The 22,658-nt window shown below is 35.2% G+C and overlaps 2 protein-coding genes and 1 long non-coding RNA gene across 3 annotated transcripts; 2 read left to right on the top strand and 1 right to left on the bottom strand.

The window, feature by feature from the left end:
• The first annotated feature begins 4,515 nt into the window (after positions 1-4,515).
• LOC143609533 (uncharacterized) lies at positions 4,516-7,899 on the top strand. Its single transcript, XM_077084264.1, has 4 exons — positions 4,516-4,866; positions 4,908-5,269; positions 5,663-6,112; positions 7,722-7,899. The coding sequence occupies exons 1-4, from the start codon at positions 4,516-4,518 to the stop codon at positions 7,897-7,899; spliced, it is 1,341 nt and encodes a 446-aa protein (XP_076940379.1).
• A 1,392-nt stretch (positions 7,900-9,291) lies between these two features.
• On the top strand, positions 9,292-13,509 carry LOC143609531 (eukaryotic translation initiation factor 2 subunit beta-like). Its single transcript, XM_077084263.1, has 10 exons — positions 9,292-9,300; positions 10,207-10,275; positions 10,409-10,517; positions 10,631-10,686; positions 10,797-10,851; positions 10,943-11,037; positions 11,125-11,270; positions 11,408-11,550; positions 11,685-11,770; positions 13,213-13,509. Exons 2-10 carry the CDS (start codon positions 10,228-10,230, stop codon positions 13,288-13,290), a joined length of 816 nt encoding a protein of 271 aa, XP_076940378.1. The 5' UTR covers positions 9,292-9,300; positions 10,207-10,227; the 3' UTR covers positions 13,291-13,509.
• A 1,413-nt stretch (positions 13,510-14,922) lies between these two features.
• Positions 14,923-16,330, bottom strand: LOC143609532 (uncharacterized). Its single transcript, XR_013149438.1, has 4 exons — positions 16,243-16,330; positions 16,083-16,159; positions 15,405-15,618; positions 14,923-15,109 (listed from the first exon to the last, which is right to left on the bottom strand). It is a non-coding gene; the product is annotated as an uncharacterized LOC143609532 (long non-coding RNA).
• Positions 16,331-22,658: the final 6,328 nt, after the last annotated feature.

The raw sequence follows: 22,658 nt of genomic DNA, 5'->3' as shown, positions 1-22,658 counted from the left end.
ACACAACTGGAATATGTCGGATAGCGACATTATATGGTCCCCTCCAGGGACCACTAGATGAAGAGTACGATTAGGTAGATGCGATGTATCCTCTATAAATAGAGTGCCTTATTATAACAAGGCGAGATAATATGAAATGCCCTACTTTACACCTTCAACGGTGTGTTCCTATAATTTAGGGATGGCAATGGGTCGGTATTATGTATCCCCCCATACCTGATTATGAAAGCCATGTCCCAAACTCGTCGAGTTTGTCAAAATACCCGTCAGGTATAACAGGCCTAATACCTTTCGGGTTTCTATCGACTTTTGATAAACTACAAGTAGTCGATTTGATTACCATAAAAATAAAATGTTTTAGATAATTGCCATAAACAAGTTTATACAAATATATTTAATATATTTAGAATATACTATATATACACAACATATAAAAAGTTATGTCGGGTATATAATCGGGTAAATAAGTCAATGTTATCGGGTCCTCAAATCAGGTAATCGAGTATATTACAATCCCAAACCCACGAAAAATTTCAAAACTAATCTCATACTAGCCCCAAACCCTAGTGGACCAGGTTTTACTCGTCCCAATTATGTCAGGTTTCGGATTTTTCCATCAGGTTCGGGTTTCACTATCATCCCTACTATATTTACTCAACATCTATCATAAATCCCGAAATCTATTCCAACCTAGAAGTCGATCAGACTTGAAGATAAGGGTAGTGGAAGATGTGTTTGACGAGAGTGGAGATAGAGGTTGGGTAGTGGTGGTGGGACCTCTTGCCTTTGGAGGTAACTTCTTCTTCGAGATGTTTTCTCCGTATGGCTTTGTTTCGGCAACATCCCGGCCAAGAGTGCCCTCGGAGGTTGTTCATCTGAGCGCGGTGTGAACAACCGCCTGAAAACCGACGGAGACCACCGCGTGAAAACCCATTGCCATCACCATCACTGCCTGCCTTACCGGAAATACCCCTCCGCGTCCCTCAAACTCCCACCGCCGCCACCAACCCGCCTCCATCATCGCCGCCAGCTCACACCGCCACCGCATGCCGGGACGACCACCACATAGTGCTATGCCTATGTGGGGCCCGTTACTTGGTGGTGCCTTGATTAATCCAGCCAGAATGCATGCTAAGTTTAATAATTACGTTCAGTTTATTACGTTTTATGTTAAAATTACTAGACTGTTTAGATCTAACTAGTTTTGGGATCTCGATTAATCAGCTTTTTGTATGAGATAAGCTGATCGTTTTTTGATGATGAATATCTCGTTTCGTTATGATGAATATATGAATTGTAATTTTCGTTTTCTGTTTGTTGTCCGTACGGTGGGGTCTGTATCATTGTTATGCAATTCTGTTATAACGTCACAACCGTTCCGTGGGACCCACCCGCTCGTCACCAAACAAACGAGGCGTGTGCCCAAGTCACATAGAGAGAGGAGATCATATGCACAATGTCGACATGGACAAGCCCGACATCTCCGGCTAGAGACGTTTCAAGAAACTTCATGTACAAATTCCGAAACTTGTATACATTGAAATGATGTTTTTATGTTTTTATTTTTGAGTTTGTGTTTAGCCCATGGCCCATTTTAGGCCCATTTCGTATTTGAAACTCTATTTATATTATGTTGATGTAATCTGAAGAGATAGACTTGAATATTAATAAATTTAGTTTTTCTCTTCATTTTCCCTAGACCTTTGGGTGGGATTTGGGAGTTTTGAAGTTCATCACGGGTATTCACTGAATCAACGTGATCCGATCTTCATTTTGTTTACACCGCTGCATCCAAGTTTGGTATCGAAGCCGAATTCCTGGCTTGAAAATGGCTCCAAGGAGACAACAGAGACCGCTCGATGAGGTTTACAAACGAGAGTTGGAACAACGATTTATGGCGTGGGTGGAGCAACTATTGGATCAAGTGGTCGATCAACTCACTGATCGAATGGCTGACTTGATGAATCGTAGAAGACAGATCCCTGAAAACAGGGAGGGGCGTGACTTCGATAATCCATTTTTTGGTCATGATGGTTCGTCTTCCGAAAAGGGGTACGAGAGGGGACCAAGGCAAGAACCTGGTGATGGCAACCGGCGTTGGGATGCTGGGATCCGAACTGATATCCCAGAATTTGATGGGACTAGTTTGGATCCGGAGGGGTTCATTGATTGGTTGGTTATTGTAGAAGAGGTGTTTGAGTTCCGAGAGGTCCCTGAAAATAAGCAGGTCTCTTTGATCGCTACCAGGCTACGTGGGAGGGCGTCTGCATGGTGGCAACAGTTGAAGATGACACGAAATAGACTCGGGAAGTCACGGATCGTGACATGGGCCAAGATGAGAAAGTGTTTGCGGGACACTTTATTACCTCACAACTTTCAACGGTTGATGTATCAATGTTTGCAGAATCTGAAACAGGGATCCAGGTCGGTTGATGAATATACGACCGAGTTTTATCATTTGATTTCTCGTAATGATATTCAAGAAACTGATGAACAACTCGTTGCTCGGTATATTGAAGGTTTAAGGGTTCATGGACTCTGTAAATCTTTTTGATCCGTTAACGGTCGCCGAGGCATACCAAAGAGCCTTGGCTTTTGAAAAACAAAATCGTCGGGTGGGCGGTTCGTATTCACCAGCCCCTGCTGGAGGAAATTCGGGGTCGGGTAGTGAAGGACCTCGTGTCGTGCCAAGTTAGCAGAGGTCGGGGGGCCAACAACATTGGGTCGACTTCTAAGGGGGCTAGTAGTAGCGGGGTGAAGTGTTTTAAATGTGGTGAGACAGGTCATCGGCAAGTTGACTGTAAACAGACGGGTAAGAGGCATTTGTTTGTCGAATCTGATAACGAACAATATGAAGAATACGAAAAGGCCCAGAGTATGATGAAGAACCCGAGTATGAGGAGGAGTTTGTGACCGGAGATGTGGGGGTGAACTTGGTGGTTAGGCGTTCTTGCTACACACCAAAGGCAGATGGAGACGGATGGCTTAAGCATAACATCTTCCACTCCACATGTACCATTCTGGGGAAGGTTTGCACGTTTGTTATTGATTCTGGAAGTTGTGACAATCTGATTTCTGAAGAGACAGTCCAAAAGTTGGCCTTGAAGACGGAGAGTCACCACAAGCCTTATAAGCTTCAATGGCTTAAAAAGGGGGGAGAGGTAACGGTCTCAAAAAAGGCCATTGTTTCTTTTTCTATCTGGACCACATATAAAGATGATGTTGTGTGTGATGTGGTTCATATGGATGCGTGTCACTTGTTGTTGGGTAGACCTTGGGAGTATGATCGAAGTATAGAACATGACGGACGGTCAAATTCTTATAGCTTCATGTTTGGTGGGGTAAAGATAACGCTTGTTCCTAGCAAGCCCAAACAGCTAGTTACAAAGCAGTCGGGTAACCTATTGATCATTAGTCAGTTTGAAGATGAGTAGGTGGAGGTAGACAATGTGTTTGTTTTGATAGGGAAGCCAGTGGCCGAGGAAGTTGAGGTTCCTGAAGCTATGATTCCTTTACTTGAGGAATTTTCCGATGTTTTCCGTGATGAGTTGCCTAATGGGCTGCCACCTTTGCGTGACATCCAACATCATATTGATTTGGAGCCTGGTTCACAATTGCCCAATAGGCCACATTACAGGATGAGCCCAAGAGAGCATGAAGAGTTGCGTAGACAGGTTGAGGGGTTGATTTCTAAGGGTCATGTTCATGAAAGTATGAGCCCTTGTGCTGTTCCTGCTTTGTTAACTCCAAAGAAGGATGGTACCTGGCGGATGTGTGTTGATAGTCGAGCCATCAACAAGATTACTGTGAGGTACAGGTTTCCTATTCCTCGACTCGATGATTTACTTGACCAGATTAATGGTGCCACTGTGTTTACAAAGTTGGATTTGAAGAGTGGTTATTACCAGATTCGTCTTAGACCTGGGGATGAGTGGAAAACAACCTTCAAGACTCGTGAAGGGTTGTATGAGTGGTTGATGATGCCTTTTGGTTTATCAAACGCGCCTAGTACTTTTATGCGTGTGATGAATCAGTTGCTCAGGCCTTTTATTGGGAAGTTTGTGGTGGTATATTTTGATGATATTCTTATTTGTGGTGCTTCTTTCAGTGAGCATGTCGTGCATGTCAAGAAGGTTTTGACCTTGCTTCATAGAGACAGTTTCTATGCAGCAACAAAGAAATGTGTGTTCATGACCCCAAAAGTTTTGTTCTTAGGGTATGTTATTTCAGGTGATGGGATACAGGTGGATGAATCTAAAGTTGCAGCTGTTCAAAACTGGCCAACTCCTACTACCATTACTAAAGTCCGCAGTTTTCATGGGCTTGCTTCTTTTTATAGGCGGTTCATTCCACACTTCAGTTCCATTATGGCCCATATGACATATTGCATGAAGGGAAAGACGTTTGTATGGACGGAGGGAGCAGAGTTAGCTTTTCAGGTTATCAAGGAAAAGCTCACTACCGCACCAATTCTGGTATTGCCTAACTTTTAACAAGTTTTTGAACTTCATACTGATGCCTCAAAGGTTGGTATTGGCGGGGGTCCTCAGTCAAGGGGGTCGACCAAATGCTTATTTTAGTGAGAAGTTAACAGGGGCAAAGTTGAGATATAGTACTTATGACCTGGAGTTTTATGCAGTGGTCCAAGCTGTAAAGCATTGGCGTCACTATTTGTTTCATAAAGAGTTTGTTTTATTCACTGATCAGGATTCTCTAAGGCATATTCGCACGCAAGACAAGATATCTCATAAGCACGGGCGTTGGTTAGCTTTTCTTGAAAAGTTTACTTTTGTGGTTAAACACAAAACTGGTGTTTCAAACTGTGTTGCTGATGCCTTGAGCATGAGGGGGAATCTGCTTGTTGCTGTGAGAATCAATGTGCTGGGTTGGATGTTATTCGTGAGCAGTTAACCACTGACCCGTATTTTTCAGTTGTGTTGCAGGATGTGCAAGCGAGTCAGAAGTCAGACTTTCTTCTGCATGATGGGTTTTTGTTCAAAGGGAATCAGCTATGTATTCGTGACTCCAGTCTTCGGTTGAAAATTATTCAGGAGTTACATGGGGAGGGTCATGTGGGTCGTGACCGTACTTTACATTTGGTGCAGTCTTCCTACTTTTGGCCTACTATGAGGAAAGAGGTAGATCGTTATGTCAAAAGGTGTCGAATTTGCCAAGTCTCAAAGGGCACTGCTACTAATGCGGGTCTCTATATGCCTATACCAGTCCCTTCAAAGCCTTGGACTGACATTAGTATGGATTTTGTGTTGGGGTTACCTCGGACTAAGAGGGGTAACGATTCGATCTTTGTTGTTGTTGATCGGTTCTCCAAGATGGTGCACTTTATTCCTTGCAAGAAAACGACATATGCAGTTAATGTGGCTTAATTATTCTTTCGGGATGTTTATCGTTTGCATGGTTTGCCATCTTCTATTGTTTCTGACCGGGACACTCGTTTCTTGAGTCATTTTTGGCGCAGCCTATGGAAAATGGTGAACACTCAGCTTAACTTTAGTAGTGCCTATCACCCTCAAACGGATGGGCAAACGGAGGTTGTTAATCGGTCACTTGGTAATCTTTTACGATGTCTTGTGGGTGATCATGTGAAGTCTTGGGATCTAAAGCTATGTCAAGCTGAGTTTGCTCATAATCATGCTGTCAATAGAAGTATCGGGTTTAGTCCTTTTCAAGTGGTTTATTCTGCTCAGCCACGGGGTCCCCTTGACCTGATGTCACTTCCTGTTCCTGGTTCTGTACCTAAGAAGGTGAAAGATTTTGTTGAAGGGCTACATGAGATTCATAAAGATGTGCATGACAACCTGGTTCGAGCCAATTCAAAGTACAAGCAGGCTGCTGATCAAAAGCGAAGACAAGTTGATTTTGAAGTAGGAGACTTTGTGTGGGCTGTTTTAATTAAAGATCGTTTTTCAGTTGGGGAGTATAACAAATTGTCAGCCAAGAAAATCGGGCCAGTGGAGATTGTGCAGAAAATAAATCCGAATGCTTACCGTCTAAAGTTACCAAGTCATATTCGTTGTTCGGATGTTTTTAATGTCAAACACTTGCTGCCATTTTATGGGGATTCGTCTGATGATGAGGTCATTGCAGATTCGAGGTCGAATTTTTTCTATCCAGGAGGGAATGATGAAGGCCCAAGTATTTATGAACATGCCATGTTATATTTGGAGGCCCATGATCGTGCCTCCAAAGGTGGCCCACGAAAACGGACATAACTTGGCCCACGAAGCTCCGCTTCAGGCCCATTACCAGTCAAATCGAAGCTTGAGACGAGGAGCACATTGTGGCAAACAGCTTGCCATGTCCGAAACCCAGAAACGACTCCTAAATAAAGTTATGGGCCATTTTATGTTTTTTTTGTCAGTTTTTATGTTTTTGTTTTTGGATTTGGGTTTGTGTTTAGCCCATGGCCCATTTTAGGTCCATTTCGTATTTGAAGCTCTATTTATATTATGTTGATGTAATCTGAAGAGATAGACTTGAATATTAATAAATTTCTTTTTTCTCTTCATTTTCCCTAGACCTTTGGGTGGGATTTGGGAGTTTTGAAGTTCATCACGGGTATTCACTGAATCAACGTGATTCGATCTTCGTTTCGTTTACACCGCTGCATCACTACAGGTCTTGATATTTTATTCAAACAAATGATTAATCAAGGTTTAAAAAGCTATTATTATAAGATGAAATTATAGTTAAAATTGGTGTGTGCATGGATTACGCCTTTATTATAATTAAAAAGAGAAAGCCATTTGAACTTTGAAATGATACTGAATCTTTTACTTGCAATATTGAAGTTCATATTCTGCTGTAAGTTTGTTCAAATTTGAATTAGTGTGTAGCATACGAGACTTGAAACAAAGAATTATTAAATAACAGTGGTTATTAATCATGTGCAACAGTTTAATCTAACAAACATGACCTTAATTGAACGACAAAGATGAAGAGACTTGAAACAAAAGTTAAGTTACAGTGGTCAATTTCATACCAAACTAACAAAGTGGCCCTAACTCGAATGTCAAAGGTGATGTCGTTCTGCCGGATGAATCGAACGGCAAGGCGTTGTCGTTCTCGTTTGGACGTCGGTGATGAATTGAACAGAGGTATCAAACGCTATGGGGATGAAATGATTTTCAAAAGGATTTGGGGATTTGAGGCAGACGATTGGTTTTTTAGCTTGTAAATATGAGATATAAAAAGGGTCGATGGGTAATTTGATATTAGAAGGGGAACTATGTAATTATAATTTAACCATTGGGTATATATGTAATTGAATGGCTTACGGAGGAGATATATGTAAAAATTCCTTTTTTTATTATAAAATTGTTTTCTTAATTATAAACAATATATTTTTAAAAAAAATCGGATACTATAACCTGTTTAAGAGCTATCTGAGTTTGGTAAAACTCATACCCGTGAATTCGGGTCAAATGCATGAGAAACCTCAATTTACAAATAAAGCAATTTGGTAGCTTGAGAGAATATATGGAGGTTTCGTTTAATTATATTTATGTTATGAAAGTAAACTGAATTGCTACAGTAACTTATCAGATTTGATTGTTTAGTCCTTTGAGTTTATGAGATGTGATTATTTAGTCCTTGAGTTTATGAGATGTGATTGTTTAGTCCTTTGAGTTTACAAGATATGATTATTTAGTCCTTGAGTTTTTCTTGCCTTCATCGTGTTTATGATATTTGCAAAATGATAGCCTCACCATCACCTCCAGGCAACTTACTAGTATAATCTACAACGACTCCACCACCATCTCCGGTGACACCTCACAAATACCCGCCAACGGTAGTGATATGGTCGACTTCTATCGAACCACATCCTTCCTTCCTAATATATGCAATAGCTCTCGAACCAACTCGCCTGAACGATGCTAATGTCGTAGTACTTTTCGGTGATGTGGATATTATGCTAAATTGCTAACGGACGAAAGAGACGAGGCGTGGCTAGGCTGTGGTGCACCAATTACTTAGTTCTACGTAATCTTTTTGTGAGTTTATGTTATAGAAAAGATTGAATGATCCAATAAACTTCTATTATTTTAAGAAAGCTTGCAACAAAATAAAACAAATTGATTTGTAATTTAAAATTTTATGATTATCACGTAACTCATTGCAAACTAAGAGATCAATCTCTAACTACTTGATGGTAATGTGAAAAATATGGTAGTATGTCTTCAGGCTCTACGAAGTAGCTTCAAATGTCTTAAGGTTCAACGTCGAATGGATGACCATCGTGATATACTTTTATATTCACATTTGAATGTTTGAGTCTTTGATAGAATTCCTCGCGCAACGCGCGTGAGGAACACTTAGTTACAAATTGAAAGTAAAACCACTCACCTTTCCCATGCCAGCCCCCGGTTTCCCTGTGGTTTCTTACCCACATGAAGCTTAGTGTCTTAATCTCCCCAACACATTAGTTAAGTTAATCAGTTTCATTTCAAACATCAATGAGTTTCTTTCCCACTGTAAGCACCACATCGTAGTGACACATATCGCATAATTTTTGACTAGGTAACGACATGCGCCTACGTAATTCCAATAAATCCTTAAACAAAAACTCACAAATAGAGAGTACATTGCATCACGTAGCTATGACACTCCAAACCGTTTAGGCAAATTCTATATCAATCATCACATACTTCTCTGACTCCACCTCTTCTTCACATATCAGACACACCACAAGTGCAACCGAAACACCTTTATTCTCTCTGCATCTCTACGTTCTGATAAAAACATTTTACTTTGACCCCGAAACATAACTGAACCGTCTGAACAAACGGTAAAGTAAGAATTTTTTTAGAACGACCAACTAAGTAACGCCGGTTACTCCGTACACGACCGCCATTGGCTAAAGGTAGCTCGAGCCGGCCACGAGTCTGAACGGACGGAGCCCCTGTCCCTCCACATATTGAGGGATTCCCCGGACAAACCCGACCCCCACGCCCGCCACACAACACGACAACAAGGGACCGGTAATACCAGGTGAGATCAGAACTCAAACCCTGACATACCTCATATCTCCCATATAAATTAGTGATAGTTAGGTTTGAACCTCAAACCTCTCACTATTAAAGTGACCGCTCTACCATTGAGCCAGATCCAATTTATTATTAATTTATTATATACTTTTACCAACAAAATAAAAATAAAAATAAAAATAAAATGTTTAGGGCGTTTCAGAAATGAACTTATATTATTATTCTTTAGAACCAGCCAGCCAGCCGCAACTAAGCTAAGCTAGGTTTCTTTCACCGAAGGATCTCAATCGCCAAGGTACCTCAATTCATCTTTACTCTCTCTATGTACTGCTTGTTAATTCCATCTGGGTTCATTCAATTTCAATTTTGAGGTTCATTTACTCTTTCCCCCAAATTTACAACCTAGGGTTTATCAAGTTTTCAATTTTATTCGATTACCTTTGTTTTGTTGTTACAAATTAGGGTCTATCGTATGCACTGGTTATCTTTTGAAATAGATCGACTCTATTTTTTGATTTATTTTCATTTTCTGATTCAATTCTTTATTAATTGTTAATATTGTTTGATGGTTTTAGGCCTGTAAACGAATATTTAATCAAATAAAAATGCCTTCTTTTATTAAAAATACTTCTACGTGTGTTTATATGCAAAATATGTAAAAAACAATTATGTAAAAATGATTTCTTTCTTGAGTTTTTTAGATTATTATTATTATTATTATTATTATTATTATTATTATTATTATTATTATTGTTATTATATGCAAAATATGTAAAAAACAATTATGTAAAAAACAATTCTCTCTTGAGTTTTTTTAGAGTTTTATTATTATTATTATTCTTGTTGTTGTTGTTATTATTATTATTATTAATGTGAAACACATGGTTCCCAGGTTCCCCTTACATACAACTACTTATGTATTTAAATGAACAAACGTAAATGAAAGAAGATAAGCGGATGTTCACAAACACAAGTGAACGAACAAAATGTGTGTGTATGTACGTTCGTTTAATTAAATGAACAAAAAAAGTTGTTGATGTTTGTTCGTTTATTTAAATAAGCAAATTTTATGCTGAACAGCTCATGGATGTTGTTCTGTTACTTTGAGGCTGGTGTATGAGTATATTTATACAAGTGATTAAAGTTAATGTATTTGCGGTTAGGATATTATTGTCATGTTATTGTATGTTGTTTTGAGCAGAAGGATTCGGATTTGGTAATCATGGCAGAGGAAGACAATCAGATTGAGTTGAAGGAAGAAGCTGCAGATGTAAGTTTATAGTTTTTGGTTTATTTTATTATTATTATTTTTTAGTTTGTATTTCATGGCATAATGCGTTTAATTGTTGCTTGGCAAAGAAATTTATGTATTTGAACTTTTTTTTTAACAAATATGTGTTCAGCTTGCACCTTTTGACCCAACGAAAAAGAAGAAGAAAAAGAAGGTGGTGATTCAAGATCCAGCGGAAGATCCTGTTGAACAGTTGGTTGAGAAAATCGACAGCTTATCTGGTAAACGAATTAACATTACAATCTTTCATAATTCTTTTGAAGTTATGTTATATGCTTTATCTTTTGGATTTTGTCATTCTCAAGTTTTACTAAAATCCAAATTTGGTATGCAGTCTCTGAAACTATTGAACCTACATTTACTGGTTTGAAAAAGAAAAAGAAGAAACAGGTTAGTTACTTGGTTATTATAAACTTATACGTACACTTCATGTTGTACTCTATACTACACTTCTATGAATACTTGAATATGAGTTCTTGAGTTCTTTGCGATCATTTTAGGTTCAGACAGATCTCTTGGATGATGAAAAAGATAATGCTGATGAAGATTTAGATTGTAAGTGGTTTGTTAATTAACTTATTATTCGGCATAATGCTTTTTTTGTTTTTTTTTCTTGGATTAATGGTTATGGTTTTGCGTTGTTTAGATCCTATTGGAGATGATGAGGATGGAGAAGGAATTGACTTGCAGCCACAAAAACTTCCTTGGGAAGGAACCGACCGTGATTACAAGTATGAGGAGGTACACAATTTTTTCTTTCAAGTATTCGATGACATGGCATTTTAGGATTCTATTGCAAAATCTTATATAATCTATATATTTGTTCAGCTTCTAGACCGAGTCTTTAATATTCTTCGTGAAAACAATCCTGAGCTTGCTGGAGACAGAAGGAGAACAGTCATGAGGCCACCACAAGTTCTTCGTGAAGGAACAAAGAAAACCGTCTTTGTCAACTTTATGGATCTTTGCAAATCGTAAGTGCTTAAGTTTTTGACTTTCTTGTATGATCTATAGAATGAATTATATGGTTATTTATTGTTTTAAGAATTATCAATTGTTTTCTGTTTAAAACGTTGGTTATTGCTGACTTTTGTCTGTTTTTGTATATTAGGATGCATAGGCAGCCAGAGCATGTTATGACCTTCTTGCTTGCTGAGCTCGGTACAAGTGGATCACTTGATGGGCAGCAACGATTGGTTGTGAAAGGTAGATTTGCACCTAAAAACTTTGAAGGGATTCTGCGTCGATACGTCAGTAAGATACCTCTGTGAATCAACTTTTTTTCCTTTTTTTTAACTTTCGTTGATTGTGTTTTTATTTCCGTCTTGTTATAATTCATGATTGAGTACTTTTCAAAGCTGTCTTTGCTGATAAGTTTACTTTTACAGATGAGTATGTTATCTGCAATGGTTGCAAGAGCCCGGATACAATTCTAACAAAGGAGAACCGCCTGTTCTTCCTCAGATGCGAGAAGGTACATTTCACCACACACACACACACACACATTTGTTGATGTACAAAAGGCGGGTGTATAATGTATGCATTAGATTACTGACAATTTGACGCATAAATTGGTACTAAGTCACTGGTGTTCTAAAAGTCCTCATAAGTCCATGGTCTCTCTTTAAAAAAACAACTTGACAATGTAAGCAATTTATTAACTCAGCACAAGGAGTTGGTGGTTCAGTTAGATTTTAACGCTCACAGATTAAAAAAAAAAGTTAGGCTGAAATTAGAGTGATCATGTAGGTCAAATGGGCTACAGTTATTTGGTTGTTTCATGTTCTGAGTTGATTTTGTAAGGTTACGGTAAGATATTGTTTTCACAATATAGTCTTCATTAACGATTAACTACATTCAAAAACATTTGTTCAAAAATTTATTGGCGAGTCAACATGGCTATTAATGAAAACTACCTGTTTCGTCAAATTACTCACATTACCTGCCTATAATGCCACTCCTTGCCTTTAGTACTAAACGAAACAGATAATTTCGTTAATGGCTGGGTTGGCTTGTCAGTATATTTTTTAACCAATTTGTTTGGGTTTTGTTAATAACCAAAATATGATTCCAAGCATTATTATAATATTATTTTACTATAATTTTACAAAGTTGATTCAGGAGGTGAGAAACTGAGAACAATAAGTGCAACACTTTGAACAAGTTTCCGCCTTTCAAAAATTTCATCTGATATGCTCGATCAATCTGAATTTTAGTTAATCTTTTATAAGTTTTGATTTGTTGGGAGTTAAACATCAACCCAAATCGCCAATTCCTTTTGCTGAGTTGATAATTACCTAGCTCTTTTGAAAGTAAGACCGCGGATTTATGAGGCCATTTTGGATATTTGGTTGAACAGTGGTTAAAGAGCACCAATCTAGGTGTCAATTTATCAATAATTTGATACATTGGTTACATACTCTTATGACATGTTATATTGTACCAAAACCAATCTTTATGCAAATAGAAGTTAGAAGTTTTTTGTATTCGACTTATGTTTATCATGTTGATGTTTGTGCTATACTTATCTAGGAAGTTTTTCATGCCATAAATTTTCCTTGTCTTTGCAACTTATTCCAATTTAGTACATTTGTCGCAATACATGGTAGGGCTAAAATAGAAGGGTGACGTGTCGGGTAGGAATGTTGGATTGACCTAAGCCCACTTTTTGTTCCATTTTTTATCATTTTTATTACTATTTAATTTGCTAGATTTGATTACAAAAAACTATATCATCACATTGATAAAATATTTTTCTAGGAATAAAACCTACTTTCAATCCTTTCGACGTATTTGCTTTTAGCTATTTCGTTTTATTTAGTTCTATTAACTCGTTAAGAGACAGAATGCAACCTATTTGTAAATAAATAGGTCAAAATATAGTACTTGACATTATAATTTTTTTTGGTTTTGTAGTGTGGTTCTGGAAGATCAGTTGCTCAAATCAAGGCCGGGTTCGTTGCTCGTGTGGGCCGTAGAAAGGCTGGAACCTAATTTTGCTAAACTTTATCTGGGAGGCATGCAAGACGTGTTGAACGATTGGAGAAAGTGAGTTAAACTTGTATGTTAAACTGTATTCTCCTCTTATGACATATTGCACCGAGGACATACCTCACAGTGCTTGCTCTTATTTGCGTCTGTACTTTTTCGTTTGTTTATCGTACAACGTTGAGCTTTATTATCATGGTAAACTTTATAATATTTTGCGACTCTTGTTTGCTCCCTGTTGTGAATGATACATGTAAAATAGGGCCAAAACGAACGAAGCATAAAGTGTCATGCTGGCTGTTGTCGTGCCACTGTTTTTATATAAACTTGTCCCGTTGAAACCTACATTGGATATAACCGCACATGTTAGTAGTTAGAACACAACTGAATGTTTAATATCGGTCGGTCTTGTGATTTAGATAACATTTTGGTATAGGTTGTGTTAGGTAACCTTATTTTACCTTCTTATAACTTTTGATTAAGTTAATAAGTTACGAACATTGTAACTTATGAAACTTTTTCTCTTACAATATAAGCAATCCCAAATACCTTTCTACTTTTCAAAAAGTTTATAAGTTATAAGCTGGTGAAAATAAGCAATCCCAAACACTCCCCTAAAACATCTGATCCCATATACCGCCGAATGTAATATGGTTTTTCTATTGACGAGTAAACTTTTTAAGAGGTCACCCATCCTGAATGCTTTCTCTTAAGCATTTTTGTATAAGCAATTCTCTATCTCATTACACTCAATATGCCCAATGAGCATGTCAAATGGGGTTTTTAAAAGTGTTACAGTTATTTGATTGTTCTCGGCTTCTGAATCGGTTTGGTAAAATTATGGCAAGGTATTGTTTTCGTCATAACAGTTTCTTTTATTTATAGAAAAATTAAAGAAAACAGTTGTCTAAGCATATGTTTGCGGGTCAACCCGACCATAAGAAGGAAGTGGCTGTTTCCACACTTTACTTAACCCGCCTGATCTACCTAAGGTCACTTCTCGTCCTTAGAATCAAACGAAACTGGTAGTTATTATTGATGGCGAGGTTGACTTACCAACATATTTTTTGACAACTTTTTTTCTTCTTTAATTTTGATTTGTTGAGAGTTAAAACATTAACCAAATTGCCTACTCTTTCTGCCGAGTTAATAATTTGCCTACTGTTTAGTTCTTTCGAAAGTAGACCTCGGATTTACAGGCCATAGTGAACATTTATATGAACTGTGGTTATCCAATACCAAAACATGCCGGATCGGCCTTTGTATAACTTTTTTCCTTTGATAAATTTTATTACTAGTTAATTTGTTAGATACGATTAAAAAAACCATATCATCACAATATCACATTGATAATCTTGATTTATGAATAAAACCAACTCTTAGCTTTATAATGTGGTTATGGGAGATCAGTTGCTCAAAACAGGACCAGGTTTCTGGCTCGTGTCGTGTGGGCCGTAGAAAGGTTGGAACATAGTTTTGCTTAATTTTATCTGAAAGTCATGCAAGGCGTGTTAAACGAGTGGAGAAGACGAGTTAAGAGTTAAACTTTATGCAAAACCGTATTCTCAAAATATGACAAATTGCACCGAGGATGTACTACCATAGTGCTTGCTCTTATTTGGGTATGTACTATTTTCTTTGTTTTTATCTTTACAACATTGAGCTTTATTTATTATGGTAAACTTTATAATATTTTTCCGACTCTTTTCTGCTTCCCGTTATGAATGCTACATGTAAAATAGGGCCAAAACGACCAAAGCATAAAGTGTCACGCCGGCTGTTGTTGTTGTGCCACTATTTTTCCACAAACTTGTACCATTGAAACCTACATTGTTTATAACCACATGTTAGTAGTTCGAAATTTTACACAATAAATAATGTGTAATATAAGTCTGGTGTGTTAGACATTATTGTACAGTATGAAACTTTTGGTAAAGGTCGGATCAAGTACAAATTGTTTTGAGTTCTTTAATCAAAACATCTGACCCTTATACCAACAAACGTTGTTTGGTCATTTCATTGACGAGCAGACTTTTCCAAAGATCACCCGTTATATGAAATTATATGCTTTTCATTTTGGTTTACTTTAGTCACTAGCCAAGAGTTGAAGGGAAAGAGACCTTTATCGCATCCGATGTTAATAGTGTCATTTAGGTTTTCTATTGAAGCACCGTTGTCAAATTTGTATCCCTTGTGAGCGGTCCAAGCACAATGAAGAACATCGCGGGTGTGTTGTAAACAACCTCCTTCACAAAAAGCTTTGGTTTCACTTTCACTTATGTTTAATCATCCTTTATATGTGAGTGTAAAGTTTCCCGGGCAATCTGATGAGACCTGAGAGTATCAAAATAGGTATAAGAAACAGAGAAAAAGGGTAATTAAACATGTTATGACGGATAAAAGTTGGCACGCTAGAAAGTTTTTGACATGACATGAAATTAATCAGGTTAGAAGTTATTTTTGTGCTTAGATTGACCGGTTTAACCCCATGTGGTTAAAGGGAATGTGTTTGGGTAGACTTATTTAACCCTTGCAATTAAACAGGTCGTCTTTGCGTTGACTTATTTGACCTATTTAATTAAATAAGTCAGCTAACCGAATATTATTATTGCAAAATCAAATAGCCAACCTAATGAAGACCTGTTTACAACTTGATTACAATTTTTATACTTGTTTGACTCGTTTTGAAGAGTACACGGTCTTGGTCATCTCCGTTCAAGGTTGATACTACCTAAAACTAGAATTAAGGAGAATTCAGTTGTGCCTTGGTTGGTGTAACAAAGAACCCAAAAACTTACATTTTTTAGGCAATAGTATGCACTTAAACGTTGTATGAAAGGCGTAAGATTAACGTTGTATAGGGGGTTCGTTTCGCCTATAAAAATGAACAAAGTTACTTCATACAAAAGTACTATGTGTACATCAAAATTCAAAAGAAAATGAAATCAAGAGTTTTACTAAAAGCGTTGGAACTGGGAATCTGAAGGAGACCAAAGAAAAACATTAACCCAAAAAGCACACTCATTTGTAAATTCTTCATTTTGATTTGGTTGGAATAAACATAATATGTGGTGATTAATAATATATAGTAGAAAATAGGATAGACATAAGCGATGGTAACACCTGTTTGGGATAACTAAAGTATATCCTATTAGATTTGACAAAAACAAGAACTATGTTTCCAAGAAATCCTATGATTTTTTTTGGTGGTCATTTGCAAACTGTTTTAACTGTCGTAGGAGTTAGTAAAACAAATTTTGGAGAAATATAAAGAAGAAATTAATAACCATACCTTTAAGTTTTGTTTATCTTACTTTTATAAAAGAAAAAGGGTAACTATACAAACTAGTCCACTTTCTATTGACATGTACGGTAGGTACGCGAGACGTTCAAATCCAAAAAACAAAGGCAAAAACCGAAAACGCTCACAAAAACTTACGCGTTCAGCCAAAAACCTAAAACGCTAAAAAAAGCTAAAAAACGGTTTTCGTGAAAAAAAAATGAAAAATTGATCGATTAACCATCCAAAACTGTTTTTTTCGATGAACCAATGATTGATTGGATATGTATTGACGATTCCGAGATGTTTGGATGTGATTTCATTGAACGATTCGTGAAAAAATGGATTTGCGTATGTATTGTACGTTAAGACATTATTGTATTGAATTTTTTCCCTGGTTACAATTACACCAAGTTATATAAATTAACGCTCAAAATCAATTTTAGCAAATTAAAGATATGATCGACAAAATATTTTGCAATATTAATGTTTGAACGTAATTGTTTGAGCGTAATGTTGCACGATAATGAAATTGTAATTTGTCGTATTTCAGTGGTGGGCTGGTGGCGGTTCCACGTATTTGCAACTTTTCTGCGTATACTACAAACAACATTTGCTTTTAACACTTTTACAGTTTTACATACTATATTAAAAGACAAAGATGCTTTTACTGACAGTTTGTTATTATTCATGAATGTCAATTTCCATTTTGCTTTTGGTACAAACATATTTGCATAACTTGACACTTATCAATCATGCATGCTTTGTTGTGTGGTTCTTGTGTACTAATAACCACTACTATAATCGTAAATGAGATGAAAAATAAGTATTTATGTTTGTCTTTTAGTGAGAAAATACAATTTTAAAAAAGATTTATTTTGTTAAAACATTATCTATATATATATATATATATAAGGGTTCAAATAAGAATAAGTAGTTTCCTAAGAATGGTAAGAACCAACAAAATTTTGACATGTGACATTATAAATGATGGCGAAAGAACAATTCTAGGAAGCTATGTCGGTTATAATTATGAAAGAGTAATTCTAGGAAACTATGTCGGTTATTGGTAATTTTAAATCTCAACCATAGATTAACATGATCCAATGACTATGATTTATTCCTAGTCTTCCTAGGAAACTACTTATTTTTAGGATAACCGAACAATTCTAGGAAACTATGTCGGTTATAATGATGAAAAAGTAATTCTAGGAAACTATGTCGGTTATTGGTAATTTTAAATCTCAACCATAGATTAAAATGATCCAATGGCTATGATTTATTCCTAGTTTTCCTAAGAAACTACTTATTTTTAGGATAACCGAACAATTCTAGGAAACTATGTCGGTTATAATGATGAAAAGATAATTCTAGGAAACTATGTCGGTTATTGGTAATTTTAAATCTCAGCCATAGATTAACATGATCCAATGACTATGATTTATTTCTAGTCTTCCTAGGAAACTACTTATGGGTTATCCTAAAAATAAGTAGTTTCCTAGGAAGACTAGAAATAAATCATAGTCATTGGATCATGTTAATCTATGGCTGAGATTTAAAATTACCAATAACCGACATAGTTTCCTATAATTACTTTTTCATCATTATAACCGACATAGTTTCCTAGAATTGTTCTTTCACCATCATTTGTAATGCCACATGTCAAAATTTTGTTGGTTCTTACCATTCTTAGGAAACTACTTATTCTTATTTGAACATTTTTCTATATATATGTATATATATATATATAACTTCAAACTTTTGTGTATATAAAAGTTTGTAGAATGTGCATAAAAGTTTTTTCAACCTTTTTTTAGTTTAAATCTTATACTTTTTTATATTTTACTTTCTAATCTCTACATTTTTCATCTTTTACAAGTTTGTTGCAAAACATATTTCAATTTTAACCACAACAATTTTTCACTTTCAACTTTAGCCCCTAATACGTTTATTTTTCACAGTTTAATGTTTCAGTCCTAAGTCAACTTAGTTATTCTTTTCTATGTTTTATGTTTCGGTTTAATTTTGCGAGTTAACACACCACAACGACGTGCATGGTCGAACATTTTTATGTCTATTTTTCGTTTAGTTTAACAGCTTCAATATTAAATACTAAGTGGTTATTTACTCACTTAAAAATACTATTCATAAAATGATCTTATTAGCTTATGACATGTGTGCAAAACCACCTAACTTTGAGGCGATAGTTAATAGGGCAATTTACTATTCAATTTATAACTTTCTGTGTACTAAAATCATCATTTGCTTTTAAAATTTTAACATACTATATTAAAAGGCAAAGATGCTTCTACTGATAGTTTGTTATTATTCATGAATGTCATTTTCCATTTTACTTATGGTACAAACATATTTGCATAGCCTGTCACTTATCAATCATGTTTTGTAGTGTGGTTCTTAGGCCATGTGCAGTGGGCGCGGATTTGAGCGATTTTTGGGCACGAAGGGGCGCGAACACCCACCCCCCCCCCCCCCCCGCCGGGCGATTTTTGGACGAAAAGGGAACTTACAATGGAACCCGATGAACCCAAAGCAACCGAACCACCCATTCCCTGCTTTCGGTCAACTACATGGTTCGCAAAATCAACCGAACGTGAACTTACAATGGAACCCGATGAACCCGATAAACCAACCCAAATTCTTTTTTTTAGTTATGTATTTTTTTATTTTTAGTTACGTGTTTTTTTTAGTTATGTATTTTTTTATTTTTAGCTATGTATTTTTTTGTATTTTTTTTAATTTTAATGCATTTTTATTTAATTATTTAAATAAATTGGTTTTTATTTGTTTAGTTTAATTATAAAAAGAAAATAATAAACAAAGATACTGTGGGCCTAGTTTGTAGCTCTTACATCATTACACCCCCAAAAACAAATTTGCACTCCTTGCTGACTGGACCCCACGTGCCACAATTCGCCCCCATTTGTAGCTCCTCCACTACGCATAGCCTTATGTTCAAATAACTACTATTTTACCTTAAATGATATGAAAAATAAGTATTTATCTGTGTCTTAAAAGATTTATTTTGTTAAAACATTATCTATATCTATATATATATATATATATATATATATATATATATATAGGGTAAGGATCCTAAGAGAACCCTTTGCAAATTGAGAATTTTGAGAACCATTTTGAACCACTAAAAACACCTTTAAAAAAATATTTAAAAAAATCATAAAACAAAAAATAATAAAAATTTTAAAAAGGTAAAAAAACCAAAATTCTTATATTCCATTCCGGTTTCATTAAAAAATACAAAAAATAAAATAAAAAAACGTCGTATTATACACAAATGTATAATTTTATATAATCTTTGGTTACGTAATATACACATATGTACAATATCATTTATCTTAAATTATACACATGTGTACAAAAAAACATGTAAATATACATATATGTATATATTATACATATGTGTATATAATTTAGCAAAACCGAGTTTTTTTTATGAAACCGGGATGATAAAATAAGCATTTTGGTTTTTATACTTTTTTGATTTTTGTGTTTTTTTTATTTAATGATTTTTTTATTTTTTGATTTTTTATGGTCCAAAATGGTTCTCAATTTCAAAAAGATTCTCTCATGATCCTGATCCTATATATATATATATATAGAGAGAGAGAGAGAGAAATGATCAAGAGAGAACTCCGCTTTAAAGAGATAACTAATAAAAAAATATTTTTTCTTTCATCCTTCTTATATGTTGCTATTCTTTACCATAAAAAAAACTTAAAAAAAAACTTGTAATGCACATATGCAATACATCGACTTTTTCTTAATATATATGTGCACTAGTGTGTGTTTTTATATGTACAATAGTATTGGTATATGCAATTGTTTGTATTGTTTATGTGCAATAGTGATATATTATATACAAACATAAAAAAATCGATATAGAGCATATGTTTATCAGTGTTGTATTACATATATGCGATAGTGTGTATTGCATACAGTTATTAGTGTTGTATTTGCATAAATTCAGTAATGTGTATTATATAATTCAATTGTGTTGTATTACACGCAATAAAACAATATTGTATATATGCAATAGGAATTAGTGCATATGTGCACTACCTCGACAAGTTGTTTTTTTTGTTTGTTTTTTTAATTTATTTATTTTAGTAACAATATCATCTTATTAGAATGAGGAAAGAAAAAAAAATCACTAAATAATTTTTTTTAAATAGTTAAAAATAATTCTTTAATAGTTCTCTTTTAAAAAAAAGTTCTCTCTAGATTATATATATATATAATTGCAAACTTCTGTGTGTATAAAGATTTGTATTGTGTGCATATATATATATATATATAATTTCCAACCTTTTTTTTGTTTAAATCTTCTTCTTTTTATACTTTACTTTCTAATCCTTACATTTTTTTTATCTTTTGCAAGTTTGTTGTAAAACATATTTCAATTTTAACTACAACAATTTTCCACTTTCAACTTTAGCCTTTAATACGTTTATTTTTTACATTTCAACGTTTCGATCATAAGTCAGCTTAGTTATTCTTTTCTATTTTTCATGTTTTGGTCTAATTTTGTGAATTAACACACCACAATGGCATGCATGGTCGAACGTTTTTATGTCTACTTTTCATTTAAATTAGTGGTCTTGCCGGGTTCAACTCCCTATTAACACACAAGTTTGATAAAATGTTAAAAAATTATTTTCTTAGTGTTACGCTCCTACTGCAACACGGTGACATTAATGTTAGTTAAGTTATATCTGATAGTTATACATTGTTTAAAAATAATACAATGATAAAGTGTCTTGTTTTCGTGTTGTCGTGATATATTATAGTATTTCTTTTATGTACATGCAGTATGACCTTTTATGAATACGTTTTTTGTTTGTAGATACCCCACATGTGTTGTTTAAAATAAAACTAACTTTAGAATAAACTAGAGATTTGTATGTCCGTTGCGCGACAAAGTTGATTGGTAAATGCGAAATTAGTAGGTATTGACTACGTTATTTATATGGTATTAATGTATCATAATTAAACATAGAAAATAAATTCATCAAATTGACATTCTTGAAATAAAAAAGGTAGCGGCACTCGTATAGTGTATTACAAAATAATTTAACATATTTATTCGGTTGGTTAACCGGAACATTTAAATAAAATATTTAAAACGCCGTTTAATCTACCGGTAAAACTCAAGAGTTGTCGTTTCCAAGTGTTGAGGAGGTAAATCGACGTGAATTCGGTCGTTTCGGTTACAATTGTTACAATACCAAAATAAAACCAAAGAAAATATATGAAAATCGAGGTGGATCGATGGTGTGACATTTTAATTTAAAAGTTTATAAAAGTTAATGTACGTTTCAGTTGTAAGTAGTATACATTATTGGCAAAATAAAAAATCAAATAAATTGGTTAAAAAGAAATTGATAAGGGGGCAATAAGTAAAAAAGTGTAGGTGTATAAATAGCTGTCATATTCACATTCTTCACGCAACCCCACATTTTTACAATCTCACTCACTCTCACTCTCACTCTCACTCTCACTCTCACTCTCACTCTCACTTATTACATCCCCATCTCACTCTCATTCATTACACCGCCATGGATTCCGGTACCCCTCCATCCTCACCACCACCGCAACAACCTCTGTCCAAAGAGTTATATGGTAGTATGTGGTTGTTCAAACCAGGGCCGACCCTGTGGGTGACAGGATGGCCCTCAGTCCGACACCTTTCTAGACCCAAATTTTTAAAAAGTTTATATGTATTTTTATGAAAAAAATATATTTATATTTAATGTTTAAACTCAATTACATAATAACTTGCTTGGTTTAGTGACATATGGGTGTGACTCCCAAACAAAAAATGTTGTGGCTTTTATTCTCACTTAAAACATGTTTAAGTTTATTTTATACATAAGTTTTTTACTCAACCAAAATCATAAATATAAAAATTAAATTGTTTAAAACCAACAAAAAACTCCTTTTACATAAGGCCCAAAATAATTTTTGCATTTGGCTCAAAATATTTTAACAATTCTAGGAGACGGCCCTGGTTCAAACAACACTTTCACAAGTGCTCTCGGAGGTTCCGATCCGA

The sequence above is a fragment of the Bidens hawaiensis genome, unplaced genomic scaffold, assembly GCF_021521415.1.
Source record: "Bidens hawaiensis isolate Kalapana, Puna unplaced genomic scaffold, B.hawaiensis_p1.1 tig00001297_1, whole genome shotgun sequence".
In the NCBI taxonomy this organism is placed as follows: Eukaryota; Viridiplantae; Streptophyta; class Magnoliopsida; order Asterales; family Asteraceae; genus Bidens; species Bidens hawaiensis.
The sequence above is the reverse complement of the archived record's forward strand: the minus strand, read 5'-3'. Positions and strand labels throughout refer to the sequence as shown.